Source organism: Grammomys surdaster, unplaced genomic scaffold, assembly GCF_004785775.1.
Source record: "Grammomys surdaster isolate TR1022 unplaced genomic scaffold, NIH_TR_1.0 126109, whole genome shotgun sequence".
Lineage (NCBI taxonomy): Eukaryota > Metazoa > Chordata > Mammalia > Rodentia > Muridae > Grammomys > Grammomys surdaster.
The window spans coordinates 182,921-208,498 of NW_021620917.1; the positions used below are offsets into that span (position 1 = coordinate 182,921).

At 40.9% G+C, this 25,578-nt stretch overlaps 1 protein-coding gene across 1 annotated transcript; it reads right to left on the minus strand.

Annotated features, from left to right (window-relative positions):
- Window positions 1-890: 890 nt before the first annotated feature.
- On the minus strand, window positions 891-24,945 carry LOC114611344 (cytochrome P450 3A11-like). The gene is made up of 13 exons (XM_028756003.1): window positions 24,773-24,945; window positions 22,716-22,809; window positions 19,495-19,547; window positions 17,922-18,021; window positions 15,515-15,628; window positions 15,348-15,436; window positions 14,928-15,076; window positions 12,311-12,438; window positions 11,341-11,410; window positions 8,613-8,773; window positions 6,671-6,897; window positions 5,152-5,314; window positions 891-1,399 (listed from the first exon to the last, which is right to left on the minus strand). Exons 1-13 carry the CDS (start codon window positions 24,841-24,843, stop codon window positions 1,304-1,306), a joined length of 1,515 nt encoding a protein of 504 aa, XP_028611836.1. The 5' UTR covers window positions 24,844-24,945; the 3' UTR covers window positions 891-1,303.
- Between the last annotated feature and the right edge of the window lie 633 nt (window positions 24,946-25,578).

The following is a 25,578-nucleotide window of genomic DNA, read 5'->3' on the forward strand; positions in this document are numbered from 1 at the left end:
CCAGGAAAGGATGCAAGGGTGGAATAGTAGAAACCTAAGCTCTGCCAAGATAGAGTGAGCTAGTTTTTCATGGTTCCTGCTTCATTTAAGGTCTGTCAGATGATACAGGGCCAGAATGCTGAAAACAGATAATTCAAAGTTTTGAAAACTACAGGAGGGCTGGAGAGATGGCTCCATTGTTAAGAGCACTGACTGCTCCTCCAGACGTCTTGCATTCAATTCCTAGCAACCACATGGTGGCTGACAACCATCTGCAATGGGGTCTGATGCCCTCTTCTGATGTGTCTGAAGAGAGCAACAGTGAATAAAGAAAACTTTTAAAAAAGGAAATAAAGAAAAAAGAAAATAAGGGGACTGTCCAGGTAGTTAGCTGTGTCTGTAATTTGATAAAGTATTGAAAGCTATGTTTTTTTACTTCCTATATATTCAGGTTAAATGTAATTCATTCTCTGATTTTTGATGGGGTTGAAGACTAGTTGTAGTCTCATATTCAAACAAGCTGTTAAACATTAAGAAAGATGATGTAGATATGAAAGGATGGTTTTCAGATATTACTGCAAGGAAAATCAGAACAGAATTCAGATACAGCACTGTAACCTCTTTAAGTTAAGATATATGTTAGAACAATGTACCTACATTGACAAGACTGATGGACTGAATGTTATTACTGTATATCATACCTCATAGTTTACATAACTGTTATAATTATGTTCTGTGTACTTCTGAAAGAAAAGACTATCTACTGAACAAAAAGAGAGAATGGAGCAGCTGGTGTTCTCATGCTAATAATGTTACCCCAAAACCTGTTTGCAGAGTCCCATATATAGGTTAAAGGAAGCTTGGCCTCAGCTGGATATGACTGGTAAATAAAGATGCAAACAGCCAATGGCTGGGGATGGAAACAGGAATAAGACTTTTATTGTAGAATATTGCAACAAACACATCTGATACCAATTCTACAATTAGAGTTATCACAGTAGTTCAGCATTTCCTCAAAAAATTATTGATCAAATTACAGAGACATGGTTACTATCAAAAGAAATTAACAGAGACAATCAGATGTGGATGGAGATGATCCCACAAGAAGTGAAGGTGAATTTCCTGTTCTGTCACTCAGTTGTGATCTCCTTTATACTAGATAGTAATTTATAGACATTGAGAAAGATCAATGGATGTACTGAATCTATAACCATGAGTCAAGACCAGTCAATTAAGCCCCATTTTATCTGGAATTCATTCATGAGACAAATTAAAGGGTTCAATGTTCTTTCTGAAGAATCCAAGAGAACTCCTTGAGGGAAAATCACGCTCCAGTTATGACTGCATCTCTTGGTACAACCTTTAGAACAATGGGTTTTGCTGGTTGAAGAAGTCCTCGTCTGCTTAATTTCATAGGTATCTGCAAGAAGAGAAGAAAAATGTTGAAAAGCAATGAGTAAACCAACAAGATCCCTAGAAGAAAAGTTACCCAAAAAAAGTATTTGGGATAATAATGCTTTGTAGAATCAAAAAGCTGCATTTAATATCATGTAATATGACATTAACTCTCCATTATTCGAAAATCTATGTCAATTTGATGTTGAGAGTTTGCATCTAAATGTACATTATGTAAAATGGTGATTGAGAATCTACTGTATTCAAGGCCCGAGATGAACTCATGCTGGTTAATACTACTTATGTTCTGTGCTGACTTGGAGTAAAAGAGAAAGTTTAACATTTTTAACCTTATTCTTAGTTTTTATGTCATATTTTTTAACTTTTTCTATTTTATTTTTTAAGGTTTATTTATTTATGAGTACACTGTAGCTGTCATCAGATACACCAGAAGAGGGCATGAGATCCCATTGCATATTATTGTGAGCCACCATGCAGTTGCTGGAAATTGAACACAGGACCTCTGGAGGAAGAGCAGTCAGTGCTCTTAACAATTGAGCCATTTCTCCAGCATCATATTACTTTTTAGTCAGGAAAACTTATGTTTTGTTTTGCAAGAAAGCCATGAAAGGATACATTTCAAGTCTATTAACAGTCTCTAACTCCAAGATCATATCTCACTACTACACCTCAGCATATTCAAGGCAAGTGTTCTGTAGGATAGATACTTTACTTGCTATTCTAGCATCTATTCTGAGCTTCCAAGGGTGGGATGAATGGGATACTCTAATTCTACAAGATTTTTCAATAATTATTTAGCCTCATGCTCTTCAGTTATGAATGAGGAAAACCTCCATTGGAAAGATCTTCTAGTCACAGGAAAAGGAAGGGGAACAAAGTTGTCATGGATACAGAGAAGTGTCCATTTTAAAATGGCTAGAGCTTAAAAGAGCATCCGCCTCATGCCAGGTAGGTCACTAGGTCTCAAAACTGGAACTTTGTTTTATCTGTTTAAATCCTTGTACATAATTTAAATGCTTTAGTGATAAAGTACTAATTTCAATAAAGATGTCTGTAGATAAATCTATACAACTGCTTTAAAACACAGACCAAAAAATAAACACATCTGTCTCTGTCCAAAAAAAAAACTTATTAATATAAAGAAACCACACTCTAAATACACAAGTCCTGTACATTTCACCCATCCCTTTACATGAAACAATACCAAGTTACTCAGAAAAATGCAATGCAATGCTTTTCTAAATGTCATATTTTACTCATTTATAGTTTAAGTAATACACACTTTTTGATTGAGGCATACAAAAAAAGATGTTTATATAAATGTCCACATATATGATACAGTTAGTTTTCAATGAATGTTTTATGAAAGAAAACTATAACTGTAAGCTGTGCTTTCAAACATTTATGAAAGGTTTTCAATGTGAAAACTCTCCTCAAAGAACCATTTGGAGTTTGTGAAAGGAATAATACAGATGATACACAAAAGAGAGGGACTATCCTTCAATACAGGGAGAACAGACATAAAAATACTGGAGGTGTTAGTGACACATAGATGGTGAAAATAACCTGCAGGAGCCAAAAATAGAACATGGAGTAAATAGGACATAAGCCTACAGAAGATTCACTGAGAGCACCAACAGGAACTGGAAGTATGAGGGCAGAATAAGAAGGGAATAAAGAAACAGTTTATGAAAATATGAAAACTATCCATTTTCTGTAGCGGAGCTCCTGAGAAATAAGTCAGAATAATCAAGATGTTTGATAAGGTTAAAATTAATCATACCATGCAACTTTTTAAAGACTTATAGTTTATGTATAGGAGTGTCTTGCCTGCACATTGCATATATACCACAAGTGGGAAGTCTCAAAAGAAGCCAGAGTGGGCCAACTGTGACCCTGGAATTAGACTTACAAATCATTGTGAAACACTAATGGGTACTGGAAGCTAAACACAAGTCATTCCAAGAGCAGCAAGTGTTCTTAATGACTGAGTCATTACATGAAACCAAGCTACTGTCTTTTAAAATAATGATTTTCAACTTGGCATGACAAGGGAAATCAGAGACGAGCTTCTAAAGCCACACTCTGGGTGAGTTGTATTAGGATTTCAAAAAAGACCAGATATCTTGAGTTTCTGGTTTCTTTTTGAGACGCATAGGCCATGTTGGCTTCAAATTCACTAAATAGTCAAGGATTACTTGAAATTATGATCCTCTATCCTCTAACTCCTAAGTGTAGAGATTACAGTTATGTACCATCACAGCTTATTCATGTAGTTCTGGGGATTAGAACCAGAGATTTGTGCATGATAAGTAAACATTTTACCACCTGAGAAACCTCCCAGACCCCATGTATGAGTTTTAAAGTCTGTAATTCTAATGTACATCACTGGTTAAAAAGACTGTGAGAGGGGGGACTTCTGCCCCTAGACCAAGCAGAGAGGGGCCAACCAGAACCCCCTCTGTCAGGCGATCTGAATTCTTGCTTAGGCTGCGAGGCTAAGCACTGCAAGGGGATATAAATAAAAGTTAAAAATATCTCTCTGGGTTCCCTGAGGGACAAGCCTGACTGCATAGGGGTTGATGTCAAAAGTATCCCCTCTCCAGGAAAAAGACGTTGGGACGGGTATGGCCCTCATGCCTCACTGGACAACGACAGGGGGACTGGAGTCATTACAAGGTCCCCTTCAAATACTGGAGGTCAGGCCTCTATCTCTGCCTTCCCAAGATTAGAATTGCCACAGCCCTTCTATACTTTGAGAAGGAAGGAGATGTCAGGGGCAGCCCTGCTTACCCACTGAAGGCCTAAAATCAGCCATATGCCTAAAATCAGCAATAGGCCTGTCATACATGTATACTAACACCAAGTCTTGGGTCTCAGTGGAAACACATTGAAACAGATGGCTACAAGCTATTGTAAACAGGCAGCTTTTGTGGAAATTTATAAGCCTGAGTAGTCATAGACCTTGTAAATAGGTAGCCTGGGCAGACAATACCAACTTAGATAAGGACAAGTGAGTCACAGGCAGAGTCATGGTGACTTGTCCCCTGAACCTTCACCCAGCCCATACCCGGTTCTGATGATATCTGTATTTCTCCTGATCTCCCACACTCCAGTGTCATTCCCTTCCCCATATCCTGCCTTTCTGTGTTTATAACCCCTGTGTGAATGAATTACGATTTGAGAAAAAATAAATTATAAAAAAAAAGAAAAAATGAAAAAAATTCAGATCAATCTTGTAAAATATACATGGTAGATGTTCACAGGCCTTTCAGAAGGCTCAGTGCTTTAGAGAAGTACGGGGGAAGGCTGAATCACAACATTAATTACCATCCTATTATGAATTTGTGAATATAAAATTATGATTCCTTGAAAAAAAAAGACTGTGAGAAGAGGGCTTCTGTGATCTCTGGAAGAAGTGAGCAACACACAACAAACATTGAAGACAATGAAGACATGACCACCTCTGAATGGCACATGACATACCCAATCTCCAACGGACATGACTAGAATTTCAAACAGAATGCATGGAATCCTGTCACACTGGCCTACACTGATTTCTCATAATATTAAGTTCTATTTTATACAGATATAGAAAAAAGGCCCATTAGTTAATACCTAGATACAAATAGCTGATTTGGTCAGAAAACAAGTTATTAAAACTGAAATATACATAATGATTTTTATACATAGAACCTTCACTTGGAAAGTTGCCTCCCACAAAACACTATTTATAGAGATAGTTTTCTCCATCACCTGTGTTTCTTTACACGGCTGGAAGGAGAAGTTCTGCATAATTTTAGTGAGAGCGAGTTTCATATTCATGAGAGCAAACCTCATGCCAATGCAGCTTCTGGGTCCATTTCCAAAGGGCATGTATATATAAGGATTGATGCTGCCCTTGTTCTTCTTGCTGAACCTGGAGACACAATAGTAGATAACATGTTAACAAAGAATGAAAGTATAAGAACTACACATGTGAAGTTGCATTTTGACATCTAACCAGTACACATAGATAGTTTGGAAAAAGTTCAATGAACTTTTTTACAAGTATTTGGGTCTGAGAAGTTTACATTAAGGTCCTTTTCATTCTACTTCCCTTATTAGAGTCTCCATATGATAGAGATATGATGAATCCTGTTTTTAAAAAAATACTTCCTTTGGCTGGAGAGATGGCTCAGAGGTTAAGAGGACTGACTTTTCTTCCCTAGGTCCTGAGATCAATTCCCAGCAACCACATGGTGGCTCACAACCATCTGTAATGGGATCTGATGCTCTCTTACAGTGTGTCTAAAGACAGCTACAGTGTACTCATCATATATATAAAATAAATAAACAAAATCTTTTTAAAAATACATCTTTGCATGGGCACACACTAGTGTAATAGTGGTGTAATGGGGTAGGAGGAACCAATCATTTTCTGATTGGATTGGAGGTTCAAATCACAGAGGAAACTAATGCCTGGTACTCTAAATCTGGTCAAAATCTCATGGCTACAGACATCATAGGCACTAGATGACAATGTACTGCTATTGTTTTGCTAACTGAACATGGTATCAAAATGTCTTCTAAATACTTATCTCTACACACAAATTTTAGTGTTGATCTCACCCTTGGACAGGAAAGTTTCAGTTTGCAATGGGAGACATTTAACACAGAAGAGGGAGATGTTTTTCTTCAATGGTGCAGCCACTGGACAGCTGACCATTCTCTAGTATTTAAATCTTGCATTTATGCTTATGCAAGCAACCCTAAGTAAACTCACAAGTCACAAAAAAGAAAATTCCAAAAACAAATAAAAACATGAAGAAGACTGGTTGAAGATAAACAGGGATTCCACATGAGTGGGAGGGAGAAGAGACAGGGAAATGTGAGGTGAAAATGACCAGAATTCATTATCCATTCATGTGACTGTCAAAAAATTAAAAGGAACAAGAAAGGAACTACATCTTTAAACACTAAAAATCCATTCAAGATAATGCTGTGTTCTATCTCTGCAAAGCACATTTCATTTGAAATGCATTAAAACTGGGTTCCAGCCCCACACTTAAGTGGGGCATTAACTACTTGAGGAAGAAGGAGGAAAATACTCTATATTTAAATGCTCATATCTTGTTCCCATCTCACTTCCCCTCTCCTCTCTTTTCTTCCCTTCCTCTGACATTCTCCTCACAGAATAGAAATGTATGCAAACCATACTTAGATCATCTTTCTATAACAGACATCGTAGAATACACAAGCCTAGAGATTGTAGAGTGGGTTCCTGTTCTGGTACCTTTCAGGGCGGAATTCCTCAGGCTCTGGCCAGTGCTGTGGGTCATGGTGAAGAGCATAAGATGGAATTATCACTATTGACCCTTTGGGCATAAACACACCATCGATTTCAACGTCTTTTTTACAGACTCTCTCAAGTCTATTACCAATTGGGTATACTCTGAGGGTCTCATTCAGGACCATATCCAGGTACTCCATTTCCATCACGATATCATAGGTGGGAGTTGCCTGGGAAGAAAGAAAAAGGTTTGTGCTGAGGTTTTAGATTAACATTCAATTATATCTAGTGTTAAATATTCAGCATCCCCACCCTCAAGCTTGGCAGCTCAAAGGACCTCAGTTAATATTAACATTTTAAAGGATTTTTTAAATTGTTTTATTTCATATATGTAGATGTTTTGCTTCTGTAGGTTTGAGTACACCATATGAGTACAGTGCCAACAAAAGCCAAAAGAGGCCATCAGATTTCCTGTAACTAGATTCAGAGCAGTTGAGAGCTGCCATTATCATGCTGGGACTCAAATATGGATGGACCCTACGGAAGACTAGGCAGAGTTCTTAACCACTGTGCCATCTCTCAAGCTCCTTACAAAGCAGAATAACTATCACTTAGTGCCTGAAAAATGCTCAATTAAAGAAGGGTCTACTATGCAAGCCTGAGGATGAGAGCTCAGATACAAATCACTGTAAAGCCTGACATAGTGGCACCCATCTATAATCCCCGCAGTAGGTAGACTTAGACAGGACATGTGTGGTGCTCATTGGCTAGACAACCTAACACAATTGATAAGTTCCAGGTTTGGTAAGAGATCCTGTATCATAAAACATGGTGGAGAGTGATTTAGTAATATATACAATGTAGGTCTATGACATATACACACACACAAAGTGTGCACAAATTTACATATATACATTCATACACACACACACACTGAGAGAGAGGGCGGTAGTTTGGCTCATGATTTAGACACCAAGTCTCACACCTTGGCTTCTTCTCCTATAACTATGAATAGATAGGGGGAATCATGGCACAGAGCTGAGTTAGCTCAATCAAGGCCAAGGTGAGCCTACCTTAAAGCACAGCTAGGACACAGCAGATCCAGTAGTATCATTGAACCATGCAGAGTTGTATGTTAAGTACACATCTTTAACATCACACAGGTTGTGTACATGTTGCTTGCTTGGTACTCTTGTGGTCCTAGATAACAGACACACAAGGTCCAGCCCTTTGTCACAACAACCTTCTGTTGCCATTAGAGGATTAATTGTAAATTTTTTCTTCTATGGCCCTTTTATGATAATTTCTAAATGATGCTTGGAAAAACCAGTGCTTATGTTCTTGTTACAAATTATCAAGGGCTGCTCAAATAGCTCAGTGAGCAAAGCACCTGCCGCTAAGCCTACTGACGTCATTTGGACCCTTAAAACACATGTAGTAGAATGAGAGAAAAAATTCCTTCAGGTTCTCCTTTAACCTACACACATATGCTACAGCACACATGCCCACATAAATATATACTCATATACATAAACAAGTACATATATGTATATGTACATATGTACATACATAAATACATACATGTGTATGTACATATGTATATACATACATACATACACACACACACACACACATATATACATACATACAAAATGTAAAAAAAAAACACAAGAATAAGAAGATGGTTCAGTGGTGTAAATACTTACACTCACACACACTCACACAAAAATATATACACACCACACACACAACATACATACAGTAACTCTCACTCTATCTCACTCTTGCTCTCTCGCTCTCTCTCTCTCTCTCTCTCACACACACACACACACACACACATACACATACACACACACAGGGAGACACACATATATACACACAACACTGCAGGTAACAAGGTGTCTTTGTTGAGGCTTCTCCTTTTCCTCCTACACCATCCTCTCACCTTATTGGGCAGAGCCCTGTCGATCTCCTCCTGCAGCTTCTTCTGGATATCAGGGTGAGTGGCCAGGGAATGCAGGACAAAGGAAAGCGTGATGCTGGTGGTTTCATAGCCAGCAAAAATAAAGATTACTGACTGGGCTGTGATCTCCGTGTCAGACAGGGCTGGAAGTAAAAAAAACATCTCGGGTAAGCCATGTCAGGATAGACCATCACAGAGGAGATGAGGAGAAAATAAATGAGTCTCCGTGTTCCTAGAGAGACTATGGAAATGCCATTCAGTCACTCTATGACTATCGTCACCGTGACAACTTTGTGACACGTCCAAAAAAGGAGAACGTTTCAGGCAGGTTTTCCCAATGTTTCTGCTGTTTCTTATCATCCCCAGTGGGCAGTTTCAAGACATGGACTTTCTTTTTTTTGTAAATTTCATTTTTATTTATGAGTATTTCTGTATGTGAGGGGATGCCATGTGTTTGAGGAGGGTGCCCATGGAGCTGAGAATAGGGCATCTGATCCCTTAGAGAAGGAGTTACAGAAGGTCCCTGATATAGATTGGTTTTTTTATTTATTTATTTATGTGTGCTTGTCTAAGTTCCTGTAGAAGCCAGAAGATGGCACTAGAGCCCAAAGAGCTAACGTTACAGTTAGTTGTACATCTACCATGAATGATGCGATTATGTTAAATTATGGTAAATTCTTTCACCAATTACTGTAAGTCATTGCTACTAAACTGAAACTGGACAATAAATCCACAACCAATGGCGATTTTTAAAAATAATATTTGTTTTAGCAATGAAAAATGAAACAAAAGGCCTGAGGATATGCACTTCAGGAGATGGGCTGCTTCCCTGGTATTTAGGAAGCCCTGGGTCCAGTCCCCAGCACTCTATACACCAGGGTTAGATTTGTGTTCTGGATTACACTGGAAGATTGACAGGAGAGAAGAGAACCAGTGATGGAGAATTCTGCTTCTCAGTAGCAGGAAGAATCAGCCCCTCAAGAACTGATCACTGACTGCTTCCTAGAAGCTCTTTCTATTGTTACACAAAAGACAAGTTTAGCAAGTCAATTTCCACATACCCAAAATGTCTCATCTGTTAGAGGGCTTGTCTTGAAAGACCCATCACCTAAGCAGTTCTCAGCCATAGGAGACTGCCTTGTTTGCCAGGCTTGCCTTCACACTAAGTTAAGCACAGGCTCTGGGTATATTTCCAAGAACACCATAAAATCTCAGATAACAATCACTGACAAAGGACTACTTGAAAGCTGAGGTGACTTCACTACACATTTCTGCCAGATAAAATAGTTCTGTTAAAACACTGCTGCATGGTAGCACATGCCTTTAGTCTCAGGAATTAAAGGTCATTCACAAGCACATTGTGAATATGGGTCAGGCTGGACTATATGGAGCATGTGACAAAAGGAGGAGTGAGTATAGAAGAACTTGAAGTTATCTGATCACATGAAAGGGTTTCAAGTGGGCAAACAGGAAAAGTGTTGAAACACAAAATATTCGATCACTTTTTAAAGTAAACATGGTGACCCAGAATTATACTGCTACATGATAATAGAATAGGTCAGAATGGAAGACTCTCTTTCCATTAGATACTGATGCACATACATAGAACAAAGTCTGGAATTAGAATGGCATCAGTTTGCAGCCATGATAGTAACAATGATTTTAAATTAAAAGAATAAACACAGGTGGGACAGCACACCCATGTAACCACAACTCTGTGGATTGTTGGGACCTCCTGGCTTCCAGCCTTACCTCGTTTAACAAATTTAAAAAAAAAAACAGTTGAGCAGTGGTGGTACACAACTTTAATCCCAGCACTTGGGAGGCAGAGGCAGGTGGATTTCTGAGTTCCAGGCCAGCCTGGTCTACAGAGTGAGTTCCAGGACAACCAGACCTATACAGAGAAACCCTGTCTCGAAAAACCCAAATAAATAAATAAATAAAACCCTATCTCCCAGGAAATAAGACTGAGAGGAATTGAGCAAGATACTGTGTGCTTTCATCTGTTAACTGTTCACACACGTAGGGGTATGCACATGTGTACATACTTCTGCACATGCATGTACTACACAAAGAAGATAAAAATCCGTAAGTGATTTTGATGGGTTTTTGAGACAGGGATTCTCTGTGTAGCCCTGCCTGTCCAGTAATCTATGATTTAGACCAGGCTGGCCTTGAACTCACAGAGATCCATCTGCCTCTGCCTTTCTGCCCAGGTCTGAATGATTTTTTTAAGTACATAAAAGAATGAAGAGGACTACTGCATTTGTACAAAGGGGCTTTCCCCAGAAACTACTTAGATATGACACAAAGGAAAAGTAAATCTTTGCCATGGATTAAGCTAGAGAGCACATGTCCAACAGAGGATCTCATACAGGTTCAGCACCATTTAGGTCCATCCCCCATGACAGCATGTTTAGACACCAATGTCTAGGCAGACTGCATGCTGGAAAAGACACAAACAGCACCTATGCTCACCCAGGTAACAAACACACAACTGGAGATGTCCATCATGGCCACCCTTCATGTTAGGAGCCAACTTTGGCCAATGTGCATCCAGAAAATTCCATGTTGATAATAGCCACATCTGTCTTTCTGCAACTCAACAGAGGTCACCCTCTACCTAGAAAAGCCTCCTTACATATTTTCTGAGTGAACCACTGACTCCCCAAGAGCTTCCTTGTCCATTGATCAGGAAGGGCTGGCTTACCTTGATGAGACTCTTTGTCTTTGGAATTATTATGAGCATTCATCATCAGCTGGAGAAAGTCCACTCGGTGCTGGAAGCAGAAAGAGAAGTTGCAAAAATGGAAGGTCAATGCTAAGGTCAGAGGTCAGAGGTGGATCAGGAGTGCAGAAGCTTAACTCTCTCATTTCTGAGAACGTGGTTCCCTTAAATTCACAACTGTGGCTAGGATTGCTTGAGTCCTCAAGGAGCAAAACCAGGAGTGGATAAACCAGGAACCATCCAGGAACCCTCCAGCTTCCACATCAACCTCTTTTACAGTCAAGTACAATAGATAGAAATTTTAAACAATCACTTTTATTCTTTGAAAATGTTTTTAAAGGAGAGGAAAATAATATTCCCCCTTTTTAATTATTTTTATTTGTTATTGGAAAGTTTCATACATGCACACAGTCAGACATGGTCATCTCCACCCCACAGTTTCCTCCATCCAATTCCTTCTATATCATCTGTAACATTTCTTCCTCCACAGTCCTCTTCTTAATTACCCACTGAGTCCAACTAGTGATGCTCACATGTGCGTGGCTGTGGGGCCATCCAGTGCCTCATGGGAAACCTAATTGTGTCCACACCCTCCCTCCAAAGCTATCAACTTCCATTGTTCCTCAGCAAAGGGCAGAGTTTGGAGAGATTCTTTCCCATGTATGGTGGAGTTTTGAAAGTCTTGATCTTGTTCAGGTCTTGTGCCAGGCCAATTTTTTTCTTTATTTCAATCCTTATGAGCAGTACACTAGTTTTCATTCCTATTGTAAGGGCTAATTCCTGCCTTATTGTCAATCAACTTTTTGAAAATCCAACTTTTCCTCCCCTAGAAAATATAAATATTCTCTTTCTAAATCTAGCCTTCTCTGTCTAATGTTAGCACACAGTTCACATGTACACAGACCAACATGTTATCACACTGTGAACCTCTCATGAAACCACCACGTTTTACCTTCTGATTAGAATCCAGGCGGTTTTCCTTCAATCTGTCCACAAATTTTTTGAAAAATGCTATTGAATCCTTAGGGAACACGGAGACATTTAACATTTCATATATTGGGGTGAGGAATGGAAAGAGTACTGGAAAACAATTAAAAATAAGTTTTAATTGAAATGCAAGTTTCATATAAAGAGATAATAAAGCAATCTCTAGAATAAGTCACCAGTGTCTCAATCAGAAGCCATTCTCTCTGCAACCTTACTCACACTGGGCCAGCCACATACTTCCCTTTCTGTGCTTTGGAGTAGCCAAAGCTGCAACCTGACTCTTAAATTAATCTCTGCTCCTGGAGTTCATGTGGATTCAGAAAGAAAATACAGGGGCCATTAAGATGGCTCAACAACAAAGGTTCCTGCAGACAAGCCTAACAACCTGAGTTTGATCCTGGGATCCCACTCTGTAGAAGAAAAGAACCAACCGCTGCAAGTTGTCTTCTGATCTCACATGCCACACAAAAACCAAGGCATGCACATGTGCATGCACACACACACAAGAACAGCCAAGAGAACCCTGTCTCAAAAAAAGAAAATACCCAAGCTCAAAGGCAGGTGACCAAAAAGCAGGAAGAATGAAAAAGCGCATACTCTCCTTCACTTCCAGATTTTAGCTTATATGAATAAATATGTAAACAGGTCTAAGTGTAGATATCATCTAACACTTGAAAGCAGACACCTAGGATAATATTAGGTAACAAGGATGGAATGTAGGCAAAGGGACACATGAGCTGTTCATGAAAATATAATTAACATGGAAAGTATTAAAACCCTAAATGACACACCATGGCTAATTGTACCATATATATATATATATATATGGTACACACACACACACACACACAACCAGAAAGCACTCCCAGAAGAGCCAGGTTTGATTCCCAGCATCCATGTGGTTTCTCTCAGCCACCTGTAACTCCAGTACAAGGAGATTCAAGACCCCATTATGGCCTCTTTAGGCTCTTCATGCATGCAGCCAAAACACCCATACACAGAAAATAAAATAAATCATATTAAAATGATGAAACAATTAAGCTACGTAAGAGAAGATCTAGACAGGCAGTAGTGGTGCATGCCTTTAATCCCTACACTCAGAAGGCAGGAGAAGGTTGAACTAGGTGAGTTCAAGACCAGCCTAGTATACAGAGTTCGAGAATACCCAAAGATGGAAAAAAATAAAAACCCTGGCCCTACAATCTAAGAGAGAGAGAGATAGAGAAAGAGAGGAAGAAGATATAAAGTAATACATTAAAACCTACATTTATGGCAGACATCATATGTACAGTAAGCTCAGCTACTAGAGACAATGCATGTTCAGTTGCTTAATATGTTAAAATTTCAGTTACTTGTTAACTCAGCAGTGCCGATTCTAAATATAACCCCCAAACTATAAAACCAAATATTTAAACATAATCTTCTATATGAAGGTCATACCAGTGAAATTCATGGCGAACATGTGAGACTGACGTAAATGTCCATCAACAGATAAGAAGAATAATCTGCTCATAAACACAGGACATAGTGACATTTCTTTCATTTAATGTTGTGCTAAATGAAAGAGGCCTGTCACAGAGACCACATAGTCTATGAACCTATTGATGGGAAATGCCCAGAATACTCAGATACAGAGGAAGTGAACTGGTGGGTGCTTAGGTCAAGATTGCTTGAAAGTTACAACATGGCTAGAACAAAGTCCTCTATGACTGACACTGGTAATGGGCCAGGTGGGCCTTCAGTCAATGCCGATTTCTAAGAAATCTAAGTACTGAGAATAAGGGGTGTTGAGTGCTGAGTCCCAAATCAGCACCTATATCAGCACCCCCATGCATCAAGGCTAAAGGAACATGATGAAAGAGGGTGTGGAAATAAAGTCAGGGCCAGGAATGGGGCAGTGAAATCCCATATCCAGGACATGGCGTGGCCCTCTCCTGAACTGACTGGCTGCATCAGATCAAGACAATAATATTTGTCAGCATCCTAGCACACAGCACTGAATGGACTCAACCAGCTACCTAAGCAGAAAAAGGGAGCAGAAATTGGGAGGAAGATTTGTTGAAGTGTCTAAGTGATGTGAGAAGTAAGAGTTAGGGGTGGGTGTAATCGAGACAGATGGTATACCTGTATGATATTGCAACCATGGAGAGTTCTGGACGTACAGAGGGCAAAATTAGTATTTATACAAATGAAAGAATTCTAAAATAAAACTAGATGTTGGAGTGTACATTTTAATCCTGGGTGCACACTGTCATCTCAGCCCTCAGAAGGCAGAGATAGAGGGATCACAATACATTCAATGCCAACCTGGTATACACAGCAATTTCCAGGCCAGATAGAGCTACATTGTGCTAAGACTTTGTCTCAAAGAAAAACACAGTTCAAAAACAGAAGTAATTAGGCTCTATGTCTTTGAATGTTCTCAAAATACTGAACTGTGTCTTTAGGGGATGAGTTACATGACAAGTGAACTATACACTACTAGAGCCAATCATTTGGTGGAAGTGAGGAAGAGAAAGGCAGAACTGACAAACATGGCCACAGACAAAAGCAATGATCAAAAGGCAGAACTGTCCATTCACCTGCTGACAAGAACAATGGATCAAAAAAATCCAGTCTTAAGATCTTCTTGGCTTTCTCCACAAAAGGATCCTTTGGATTGTTGAGGGAATCAACACTCACTCCAAATGACGTGCTTGTGACCACATCCATGCTGTAGCCACCTAACACTCTGAGGAGAGAGAGGGGTGGGAATTTAACACATGTATCAGGGACCAGGAAAGAATTTTCAGGAAATAGGTAAAGCCACCTCAGTATGGGCTAATCCCTTCCCAGCCTTCCCACCATCTATCCCTGCAAATTTCTCCCTCTCATTTCTTCCTTTTAAACTGTGTATGATGTCATCAGGTGTCTAAAGGGGCAAGGACAAGCAGCTGGACCATGTGAGCTGCACCCCAGGTGCCCTTCCTCTCCCAGAACCACAGTGATGGACCAGCACTTACTCTCTCACAGAAACAGGCTTCCCTTTCTCTGCCTCTCGCCTCAAGTATTTTACCAAAATGTCTCCATACTGCTCGATGATAGGGAACATCTAAACAAAACAGAAAAGCATCCACAGTTAGGATGGGACTCCAGTCACACAGGCTGCAGTTAAAAGAATTTCACTCACCTCCTTGAGTTTTCCACTGGTGAACGTGGGGGACAACAAGGCTCTGTACCTCTTCCATTCCTCATCCTTAGATATAGAGACGGATTTATTCATAATCCCCACTGGGCCAATATCCTAGTGTAAAAAAAAAAAAAAAAAAAAAAAACAACCTCAGAATGCCTCACAGCCTATGAGAAATCAGCTGTACACTCAGCTTCCTATTGTGATTCCAACCTTTTATATTCTGGGACACTTTTAAATGGAAATTTCTCTATGGTTGGAAAACTAGAGACAGGGTTTGGAAGAAGAAGAGAACAAGACTTAGTCGATCTCTACAGCCCTGTAGATGGTGTTTGGCTTGAAGAAAGATAGAAAGCTAATTAAGCATCAGACAAATTCTCGAGCTCTGTATTTACAACATGTGCAGTATGAAAAGGATGTCTTTATATGCTGTGTGTCTCTCTGTCTATCTGTGTATGTGTGTCTCTGTGTCTGTCTGTCTGTCAATCTCTGTGTGTGTGTGTGTGTGTGTGTGTGTGTGTGTGTGTGTGTGCGCGCGCATACATATGAATGTTAGTGCATGTGGGACTCTGAAATGTAGCTTGGTCCCTGGTTGAGCTAAGGGTTGAAGCCTTAGAAACCCTGAGGGAGCTGTAAGCACTTCACCTGTTCCCTGGCACCAGGCCTCTGTCACTAGTTGAAGCTCCCTATAGATTTGAGGCCATCAGTCACAAAAAGGCAATGACCCAAGCCCCTCCACATGTAGAGGACATGACCTATGGTCACATAGGCTCAAGACAGATCTCCATATTAACAAGCTACCTAAAGTCCTGGAGGGCTTGGCCAATAAGCTTTCCTTCACAGACACTCCTTCCTGAAAAAGGTATTTAACCTTAGGCCCACCTTGAGAAGTGTGGTATGATGATACACATCCACTTTCTTTCATGACAATAAATGCCTTTAAACTGTGGACTGCATCTTTTCTTCAGGATCTACCATGGGGAGCCATGGAGAAGGCCTTCACCTATAGAGCCAACATCTAATCTCCTGTGGGAGGCCTCTCTGTGCTCCCAGCCATGGCCACCACCAAGCTCAAGCTCAAACCTGCTGCCAACCATCAAGCCGAAGACTCTCCCCACTGGAACAGGCAGAGATTCCCTTTCCCCCTCCCCCAATCCCCAGGCTAGATCCAGGCTGTGGGGGCCCTAACTCTGTTCTCAGCTCTTCAGCAGCTTCCAGTGTCACCTGGATGTCCAAGAGCTTGAGAACCATAAGGCCCTGGCCTCCTTGCAGGCTTGGGAACCCCCAGGCCAGCTCTAGCTGTCTTGCACCTCAGGCTGCACTTTCCCACCCCTGGAGTGGTGTCCCAAGGTTTCCATACAGCCCAGCATCCACCTAGCGACAGTGTGGGGTATGTGCACTCAACTTTCCATATGCTGACTTTCCGAACAGCCATGCCCTCTGACGGGGAGAACACAGGACTCCTATAAGCCTACATGTGCACATGCCCATGTGAGCTCATGTGGAGACCATGCATATTTCTGTATAACTCTCTATGGCATTTTTTTATGACAAGGTCTCTCTGTGAATCTAGAAGGCTCTGGTTTGGCTAGAGTCAATAGCAAACAAACCCCTGAGATTTTCCTGTAGCCAGGCAGGACTTCCAGAGGATGGGGGGGGGTCACATAAATCCACACATGAAACCATTCACCCAAAAACTATCTTGCTAAATGATGTGGAGGGATAAAGATGAGTGAATGACTGAGTAATGCCTGACCAAATTTGTGGCCCATAAAATGAGAGACACTATAAATGTTACTCTGCATTCAGAAAGGGACCTAGCACAACTGACTCTTGAGAGGATGAACACAGCAAGAGATGAAAATAGATACGAAGATCCTCAGGCAAAACATCAGGTACAACTTGGGGAATCATGCAGATGAGTATGGGATAGGATTGAGTAAGCCAGAAGGGTCAGGGACCCCAAAGAAGACATGCAGAGTCAACTAACATGAGCACATGGGGGCCAACAGAGACTGAACCACCAACCAAAATGACTACAGGGGCTGGACTTAGGCTTCCTGCACATTTGTAGCAGATGTTCAGCTTGGTCTTTCTGTGGGTCCCTAACAATTGGACTTGGGGCTGTCTCTGAATCAGTTGCCTGCCATTGGCTCTTCTCCCCCTAGCTGGACCACCTGGTTGAGCCTCAGTGGGAAAGGATGCACTTAGTCCTGATGCTACTGTTTGACCCAGGGCAAGGTGGTACACAAGGGGGACTTCCCCTTCTCTGAGTAGAAGGGGATGAGGCTATGGGGGGATGGATTAGTAAGGGTGGGACTGGGAGGAAAAAAGAGAGGGGAGCTACAATCAGGATGTAAAGTTCATTCATTCATTCATTCATTCATGAAAAAACAATGTGACCTACCCGCCGGTTTGTGAAGATAGAATAGCATTCCTTCACTAGCACATTCTTAATCGTTTCTGGGTCTGTGACAGCAAACAGAGGCACTCGGCCATCATATAACCTGTGTGGAGAAGACAGCTGATGATCCAGGTTCTGAAGTGAGAGCCACACCCAGACTTTGATCCTACTGCTGCAGGACACTCACTCTGCTTATAGAATACACGGTCCCAGTTTAGCTTAGGGATTTTGATCACAGACACAATGGGCTCTTTGTAAAATGATAGGTAATGTCATTCAAGACACAGTGAGTCAATTAAGGACAAAGAAGTTCTGAAAGGCATCACACTTAGAAGTAACGAGCTGACATTTTCCAAGTCTAGAACTGTAAATGTGAGAGAGTTGCCTATACCATTTTCTATGATGCTCTATGCACTCACAGAAGACTCAAGTTTTGTTACTAACACCTACATAGTCTAGCTCACAATCACCTGTAACACCAGCTAAAGGAATATCCAATACCTCTGGAGTACATGAAAGTCAGAGGCAGGCAGATCTCTGTGAGTTCAAGGCCAGCCTAGATTACAAAGTAAGTCCAGGACAACCAGAGCTACACACAGAGGAACCTGACTTAATAAAGAAAAATATTAATCTTAAAAATACCCAAAGGTAGAGGCACCTGATGATGTCAACTCAGTCCCTGGGATTTATGTGGTGGAAAGAGAAAACTGACTGGCAGAAGCTGTGATCTGATGCACATTTTTACCAAAATGCTTGGCAGGGACTGAGTCTTGAGATGGCACAACAGATAAAGGCAACTGTACCAGGACTGATAACCTCAGCTCAATCCCCTGGAAATAAAGAACTAACTTCCACATGTTATCTTCTGACCTACAAATATGCACCAGGACACATGTCCCCCTTCCTGGAAAAAAAAAGTTGATATAAAATAAAATATAAACAATGAAAAAGTCTCTATATGCACCGAGAAAGATTTTGTTTTAATGCTAAATATGAACCATATACCAACACTTAGCTACGGCATGCCCCCCACCCCTCCTGTCAAATGACATAATAAATTCAATAATGAAGGGAAAGAATGTGGGCTTCTATACAGACATGAGCCAGTGTGGCAAGAAGATAGAACAAGTCATTTGGCAGAGCATATCAGAGGGACCTGAGGCAATGCGTTGCATCTCAGTAAAAGGACATCTCAGAGGAGAAAACAAATGAGAAGAGGACACTGGATAAACCTTGAGGCCTGGGGAGATACCCATGGACACCAACATTCTCAGAGGATGAGGGAGGGGCAGACTGTGTGATGGGCATGGGGGTGGGAGATGTAGTGACCAGATTGTAAAGTGAAAAAATAAATAATTAATGGAATAAAAAAGAACTTGAGTCCATGGAACATCGAAGCCTGTCAAAAAGCCAGTGTGCAATGTTTTCATGTCATTAGACATTTGAACCCTGGTACTTAATGACATGCAGTATCATCATTACACAGGGCTACAATTCAGGCTGGCCACATCCTTACACAAGTGGGGTGCCTCCTCCTAAAAACAGTCAACTTGATAGAACTTTACAGAATACTCACCCCCATCTTCTTCCATATTTTTGATAGCACTCCATGTCAAATTTCCATAAACCCTGGAAAGAGAAATAGCATGAAATCCATTATTGTCCTGTCTGTACTGACCCTTCTATAGCCAGAACACCAAAACCATCAGATCCCATGAAGTCAGGCTTATCGTCTCTGACACAGAAGAGCTATTATTCAGAGATGTTTGATGTGTCTCTTGAGCAGGATGCCTCAGTGGGAAAGGGCAGAATGAGAGAATAGGACACGTGACACCTTCCTGTGGCTTCTGCATACCGACTCACAGACATAGTCATGTACACAGACAACACACGCTCTCCACACATACACTAATTATGATGGTGATGATGGTGATGATGATGATGATGATGATGATGATCAACACACTTGTGTTAAAGAATGTGCAAGGTAAGCACAGATCCTGCTGGAAGAATATCCTGAGCAGACAGCAGCTCAAGCTTTGCCACTCAGCCTCTAGGTGTGAGCTTGGGAATGACTGTCTGGGGGACTGACCATGGGCCAGGTATCAAAGCAGGTTAGTCACAGTCACCTAGACTTAGAGCCTACATGGCACATTACATTCTCATTTCTCAATTTTCTAATAATTTAGTTAAATCATCTTTTCCCTGTGGCTTTGCTTTTAACAAATCTTTAAAAGAAAAGAAGAAGGAATGACGAGAGAGCAACCATGAGGAACCATAAGCACATGGCCAGGAGAAACAGCAAGTCTCTGAAAACATGATCAATGTCTCTCAAATCTCCAATCAAAAACCGTTCACAGGTTCCTGCCAATACAATCTTGACACTTTCAAAACTGCATGCTGACCAGACATGGTTGTTTCTTCTGCCTGTTCAGAAGACAGTAAATAAATTTCACAACGAAAAGAAGGAAGAACAAGAAGCAACAGCATAGAACTGCTTGCAGAAACTGGAGAACAACTGTTCATTAGTTGGATGACTTTCTGGAATACACTCTACAACCCTGCTTGATTGTGGACTCTACACACTATGAAGATACTGGGCAAGCCATGTCTGCAGGTACAATGGTGACAGTGATGCATGAGACCACCTAGTTTCTGGTTAACTTTAAAGCTACCTTCTGCTGAGGAAAGTGTATCTGTTGCTGTAAGCCAGGATAAAACGCTGTGCCTGGGGAAGTCCTAGGATCTCCTCAGAAGGAGCCTAAGTGCTTCTGTTGTGCATCTGTATTTAGTCCCTTCTATTCAGGAAGGACAATTTTCTTTGCAGCACTGTGGCTACTGCAGAAACTTACAACCAATCATACACAAACACTGATGGCCCAATCTGAGCCAGAAGTTGGGGGTTAAGTCATCAGACACGTATATACCTCCCTTTCCAAGTTCATCGCATTACACAAGAGAGGGTAGATAAAATACTAAGATACAGAGGGAAAATGGAGTGCTTGGTAGATTATTTCTTCAAACTTGTGTGAGGTTCACCTAACATGGCACACAGAAAGCTCCAGGTTACTACAGTTTAAAGAATAATTAGTGTAATCTACAAAAGCCTATATGTTGTACACTTTAATAGATGATATGTATAGTGTGAATGTCTCAATAAAGCTGTTATCTAAAAACAAAAAAAGAAAAGAAGAAAATAAAACACTCATTATGTAGGTAAGGATCTAAGTTGATTGACAACCATCATCCTGTCTCACATATTCTCACTTGCTACTCACACTCATGCATAAGATTGCTGCCTTTAAAGGAAGAGCGGTGCCTGTAGGTACATTTCAGCAGCTACAGTAGAGGAGTTTGCCTAGCATGTGCAATCTCATCCTCAGCACCAGAAAAAAAAAAAAGCCCAGAACCTACACCATGTCACTAAGCTTAGAGCACTGGTTGACCTTGCAGAGGGTCCAAGTTCCATTCCCTAAACCCACATCCTGCATTTCACCTCCATCTCTAACTCAAGCTCCAAGGAATCCACTGGCCTCTTCTGTCCTTCATAGGTACTGCACTCACGTGAACAAAAACACACATACACCCACATACACCTAAAAGCTTTCTACATGAAGCAGTCACTAACCAGGACCCCAGTACCAAAATGAAGATAAAAGCTAAATGCTCTAAGTCTGAAGAACCCAAACATGAATAGTACGTGCTGGGTCTGATACCATACAAAAATCTTCATGCGTTCAAAGATTAAGCAGAGAACTCAAGTATAAAAAAAGCTTCCCAAATGTGTGGGGTGGAGGACAATGATAAGCTGATGCTTCAGAAATATTCAGAATAAAGAACAATAATGTCACTCATAAGACTTAATACAAAGAGAATTTTAATCTAGTAAATATAGATTGGTGTCCTAGAAGTTGGAAACCCATTCAAGATTTTCTTCAAATAACTACAGCAGTGCCTTCACCAACTCTACGCTGAGCAAGAAACAACTCTTCCTTTATTGCTCACAAGATCAATATTAAGATTGAATGAGATTGAGATGGAGATCTAGGCATTTTACTCAGGGTGAATTTCAATACATTGACATTAGGCCCAGTGAGATGACTCTGAGTGAAATGTAACTTCCCACTAAGCCTGATAACCTGAGCTCTATCCATAAGACTAACATTTTGGCAAAAGCAGACTGACCTCTGACCGACACATGCCTGCTGTAGCAAATACACACTCTCACCAAAAAAAAAACAATAAATAAATGGTGAGGAGACAATGGGAGCTATGGAGATGCTTCAGTGGGAAAAGCACCCTGTCCAAACCAGAATTTGACTCTGAATACCTGTGTAAATATGTGGCAGGAGGTAATAGAACCAGTTTGCAAGAGTCAGAGATGAGGGACCCCAAGAGCAAGCTGGCTAGATAAACTAATCAAGTCAGAGAAAGCCAGGTCAAATTGAGAGACTCTGCCTCAAAGGGTGAAGGGCAGAGCAATGAGGAAGACATACAGGGTCAACCTCTGAACTTTCATACACACAGGAATACATGCATATGCACCTGCACACACATATAGACATACATACAAATGCCTATATACATACTATAAAAATGTACACACATACAAATATCTTATTAAGTTTTATATGGCAAAAAGAGTCCCAGAGAACCCTTGAACAGTGTCAGGAATCAAGAGAACACACATTATGAGGGCCTGATGTCTCAGAGTTTTCCACATAAAGAGAATTTAATGGAACTACGACATTATTGGCCACAAGCAGAAGCCATATCGAAAGCTTAATCAACACTCACCTTGTAGTAATTCAGCAAAGTGCCTAAAAAAGGCAGAGGTGTAGGCCCAGGAATTCCCTGTTTCTTAAAAAGTCCATGAGTACGGGTCCCATACCTGTAAAGGGAAACAGAAAGACTTGTGGCCACACACACAGAGAAGAGAAGAGACAAGCAAGACCATCATCAAAAACTGAAACAACCAACAACTTGGCTCCCCCTCCACTTCCCAGAGAGCTTTGGGAATGGTGAGGAGTCAGTTTGCTTGTCAACCAGTTGCAGGTATCCATGTATGCTGAGTTCTCATGGATCTAGGGATAACTAAAACTAAGTTAGGTCATACATAGCCTAAGTGATATCATTAAACTATTGGGGGATGTTTTTATGCACTGTGCATTCAATTGCTGATTTCTGTACCCAGAGATCCAGTTACAGAGCTCTGGTTCAGACTTTGGTATTGTCATCATCATGAAGAACTCTTGAGTCAATATTTTGTAAAACATTGTTCTCCAGCATCTTCTGATTAGTCAAATGAGGGGTACAACAGCCTATAGCTGGGAAGGAGAGAAAAAGGTGGGACTTCTGTGCCCAGAGAGAGGGAGGGGATCTCAGGTGGGACCTGGGGAGCCAGCAATCGGGACACAGAAAGAAGGAGGTGCCAGAGCTAGTCTACAATGACAGGTAATAGGCAACAGGGTTGGGAAGTAGGCTGGAAAGTAGACCAGATCAGTATAGTCAGGTTAGAATACCCCAGAATCTGTACAGCTTAGTGCCTGAAGCTTTAAATATATATACACATAGATCATAGATGATAGATAGATGATAGATAGATAGATAGATAGATAGATAGATAGATAGATAGATAGATAGTTCTCTGTGTCATTATAGAAACCAAGGGCAGGCATAGAAAACACCATACATTTACAGTAAACCTCCAAAGGAGTTGAAGAAGGGTTCTGGTTGGGGTGCCCAACAGTATGAACTTTAATAAGAGTTGGTACCACTGGGACCATAGCTCAAAAGAAAAGAGTTTGCCTAGCATATATAGGCTCTACCATGTTCCCCCTTACTGCCAAAACATAAAAATGCAAAATTAATTCAGTTTGTAATTCCATTTTGGGCCTTCAAGATGACTTCACAAGTAAACATACTGGCTGATAATGTTAATTGAGTTTGGTCTTCAGGAACTCTCTCAAAAGTTGTCTTCTGACGTACACACACACACAGACACACACAGTAGCATGTGCTTCCCCTAACCACAATAAATAAACACATAAAATTTTGAAAACTTTTTGCAAGAGTTAATTTCAACTTCTACTATCTGTTGGAGGAAGTGTTGTGCTCTGTGTGTTCAGATGCTGGTTTCTGTACCCTGAGACCTTGAGACAGTCCAGACATGGGCAATGTCATGAGTATTGAAAAAATCTCCTGTATCAGTGTGATATAAATAATACTTCCCATTTATCTCTGATTAGTTAATAAAAGACTGAACTACAAATGACTGGGCAAAGGAGAAGAAGTTGTCTGCAACAAGGCAGGTGAGGGTCCAGGAGAATATAAACCATGAGGCAGGTAGAGAAATAAGGTCGCCATGAGGTCAGGCCTGAGAAGGAGTCACCAAGGAAGCCCATCATGAGGACAAACATGGGACAGAGAATGCCAGGGAAAGAGTCACACTGCAAGTAAAATGGGACCTATGGATAGGATGTTGATAGCTTTATGGGTTAGAATATGTTAGAGCCTGGCCAATCATAGTGCTTAACGCCTGTTAATAAACTTAATAGTTCTCTGTCTCGATTATTTAGGAGTTAGCCAGGTTAAAAAACTGATACCTTTAAATATCATCCTAGATATGCCTGTGGAAGGCTTCCTATTCCCTGGAACTGTAATTACAGATGATTCTGACCTGTGTGTGGATGTAGGGGTTCAAATTGGGGTTCTCTGAAAGAGTAGCCAGTGTACTTAATCACTGAGCCATCATCTGTCCAGTCTGATTCTGATATTATTTTGATCCTCCCAATAATAACAGAATAGAGATCTGAGTATCACCTCAATCCTGAAGAACTGTGGGGGTCACTCACCAGTAGAGGAGCACCAGGCTGATTGCCAGGAGAACCCAGGTTTCTAGTGAGAGAGCTGAAAACAGGTCCATCCCTGCTTGTCTGTCAGCAATTTATTCCTCTGTGTTCTGCCTCCAGCTGTGTGTGTGATCCTATGCAGGGCTTCCCTTCTGCCCACTCTGCTGTACTGTGGCCAGTCTGCAGTACTTATATGCTGGGAAGATGGGTGGCACCAGGAATCCAGCCAGTAGTTGGATCATCTCTGCATCACCTGAACTTAGGTACTCTCTTCCCCTACTCAGTTCATAAAGGTCATCCACAGCCTATTTTGACCCCCTTTGAGCTACCATTATCTGTGGTATCAGTAAACAACAGTGACATATGGGTAAGGCCAAAGGTTCTTGGCAGAGAGAAGTGTAGAGAGTAGAGGAAGGGAAATCAGAAGTTCAAAGACAAAGTTCAAAGCCACATAGAGTGTTTGGACCAGCTTTAGATATGAGACCATGTCTCAAACAAATTCTTCTACTGCATCGATCTACAAAAATTCAACACCTGCCATCCCTTGACTACAATGCCAGAGAGAAAGAAACAGGCCCTACCAGTCATTACAGAGAGAGAGGGAAGAATTGTACTCAGTTGTGATCCACTGGTGACTGGTGACCCACAGGCTCTAATGGATGGTTTCAAACACATAGTTACCCACATGGCACTAGATAAAGTCTTTAGGACACAAAACAAATCATGAATATGGGAAGGAGATTTGCAGGGAAGAACTAAGAGTGACGGGGTGGGATAAGAAAGAGAATGAAATTTAACAAAAATGTGTG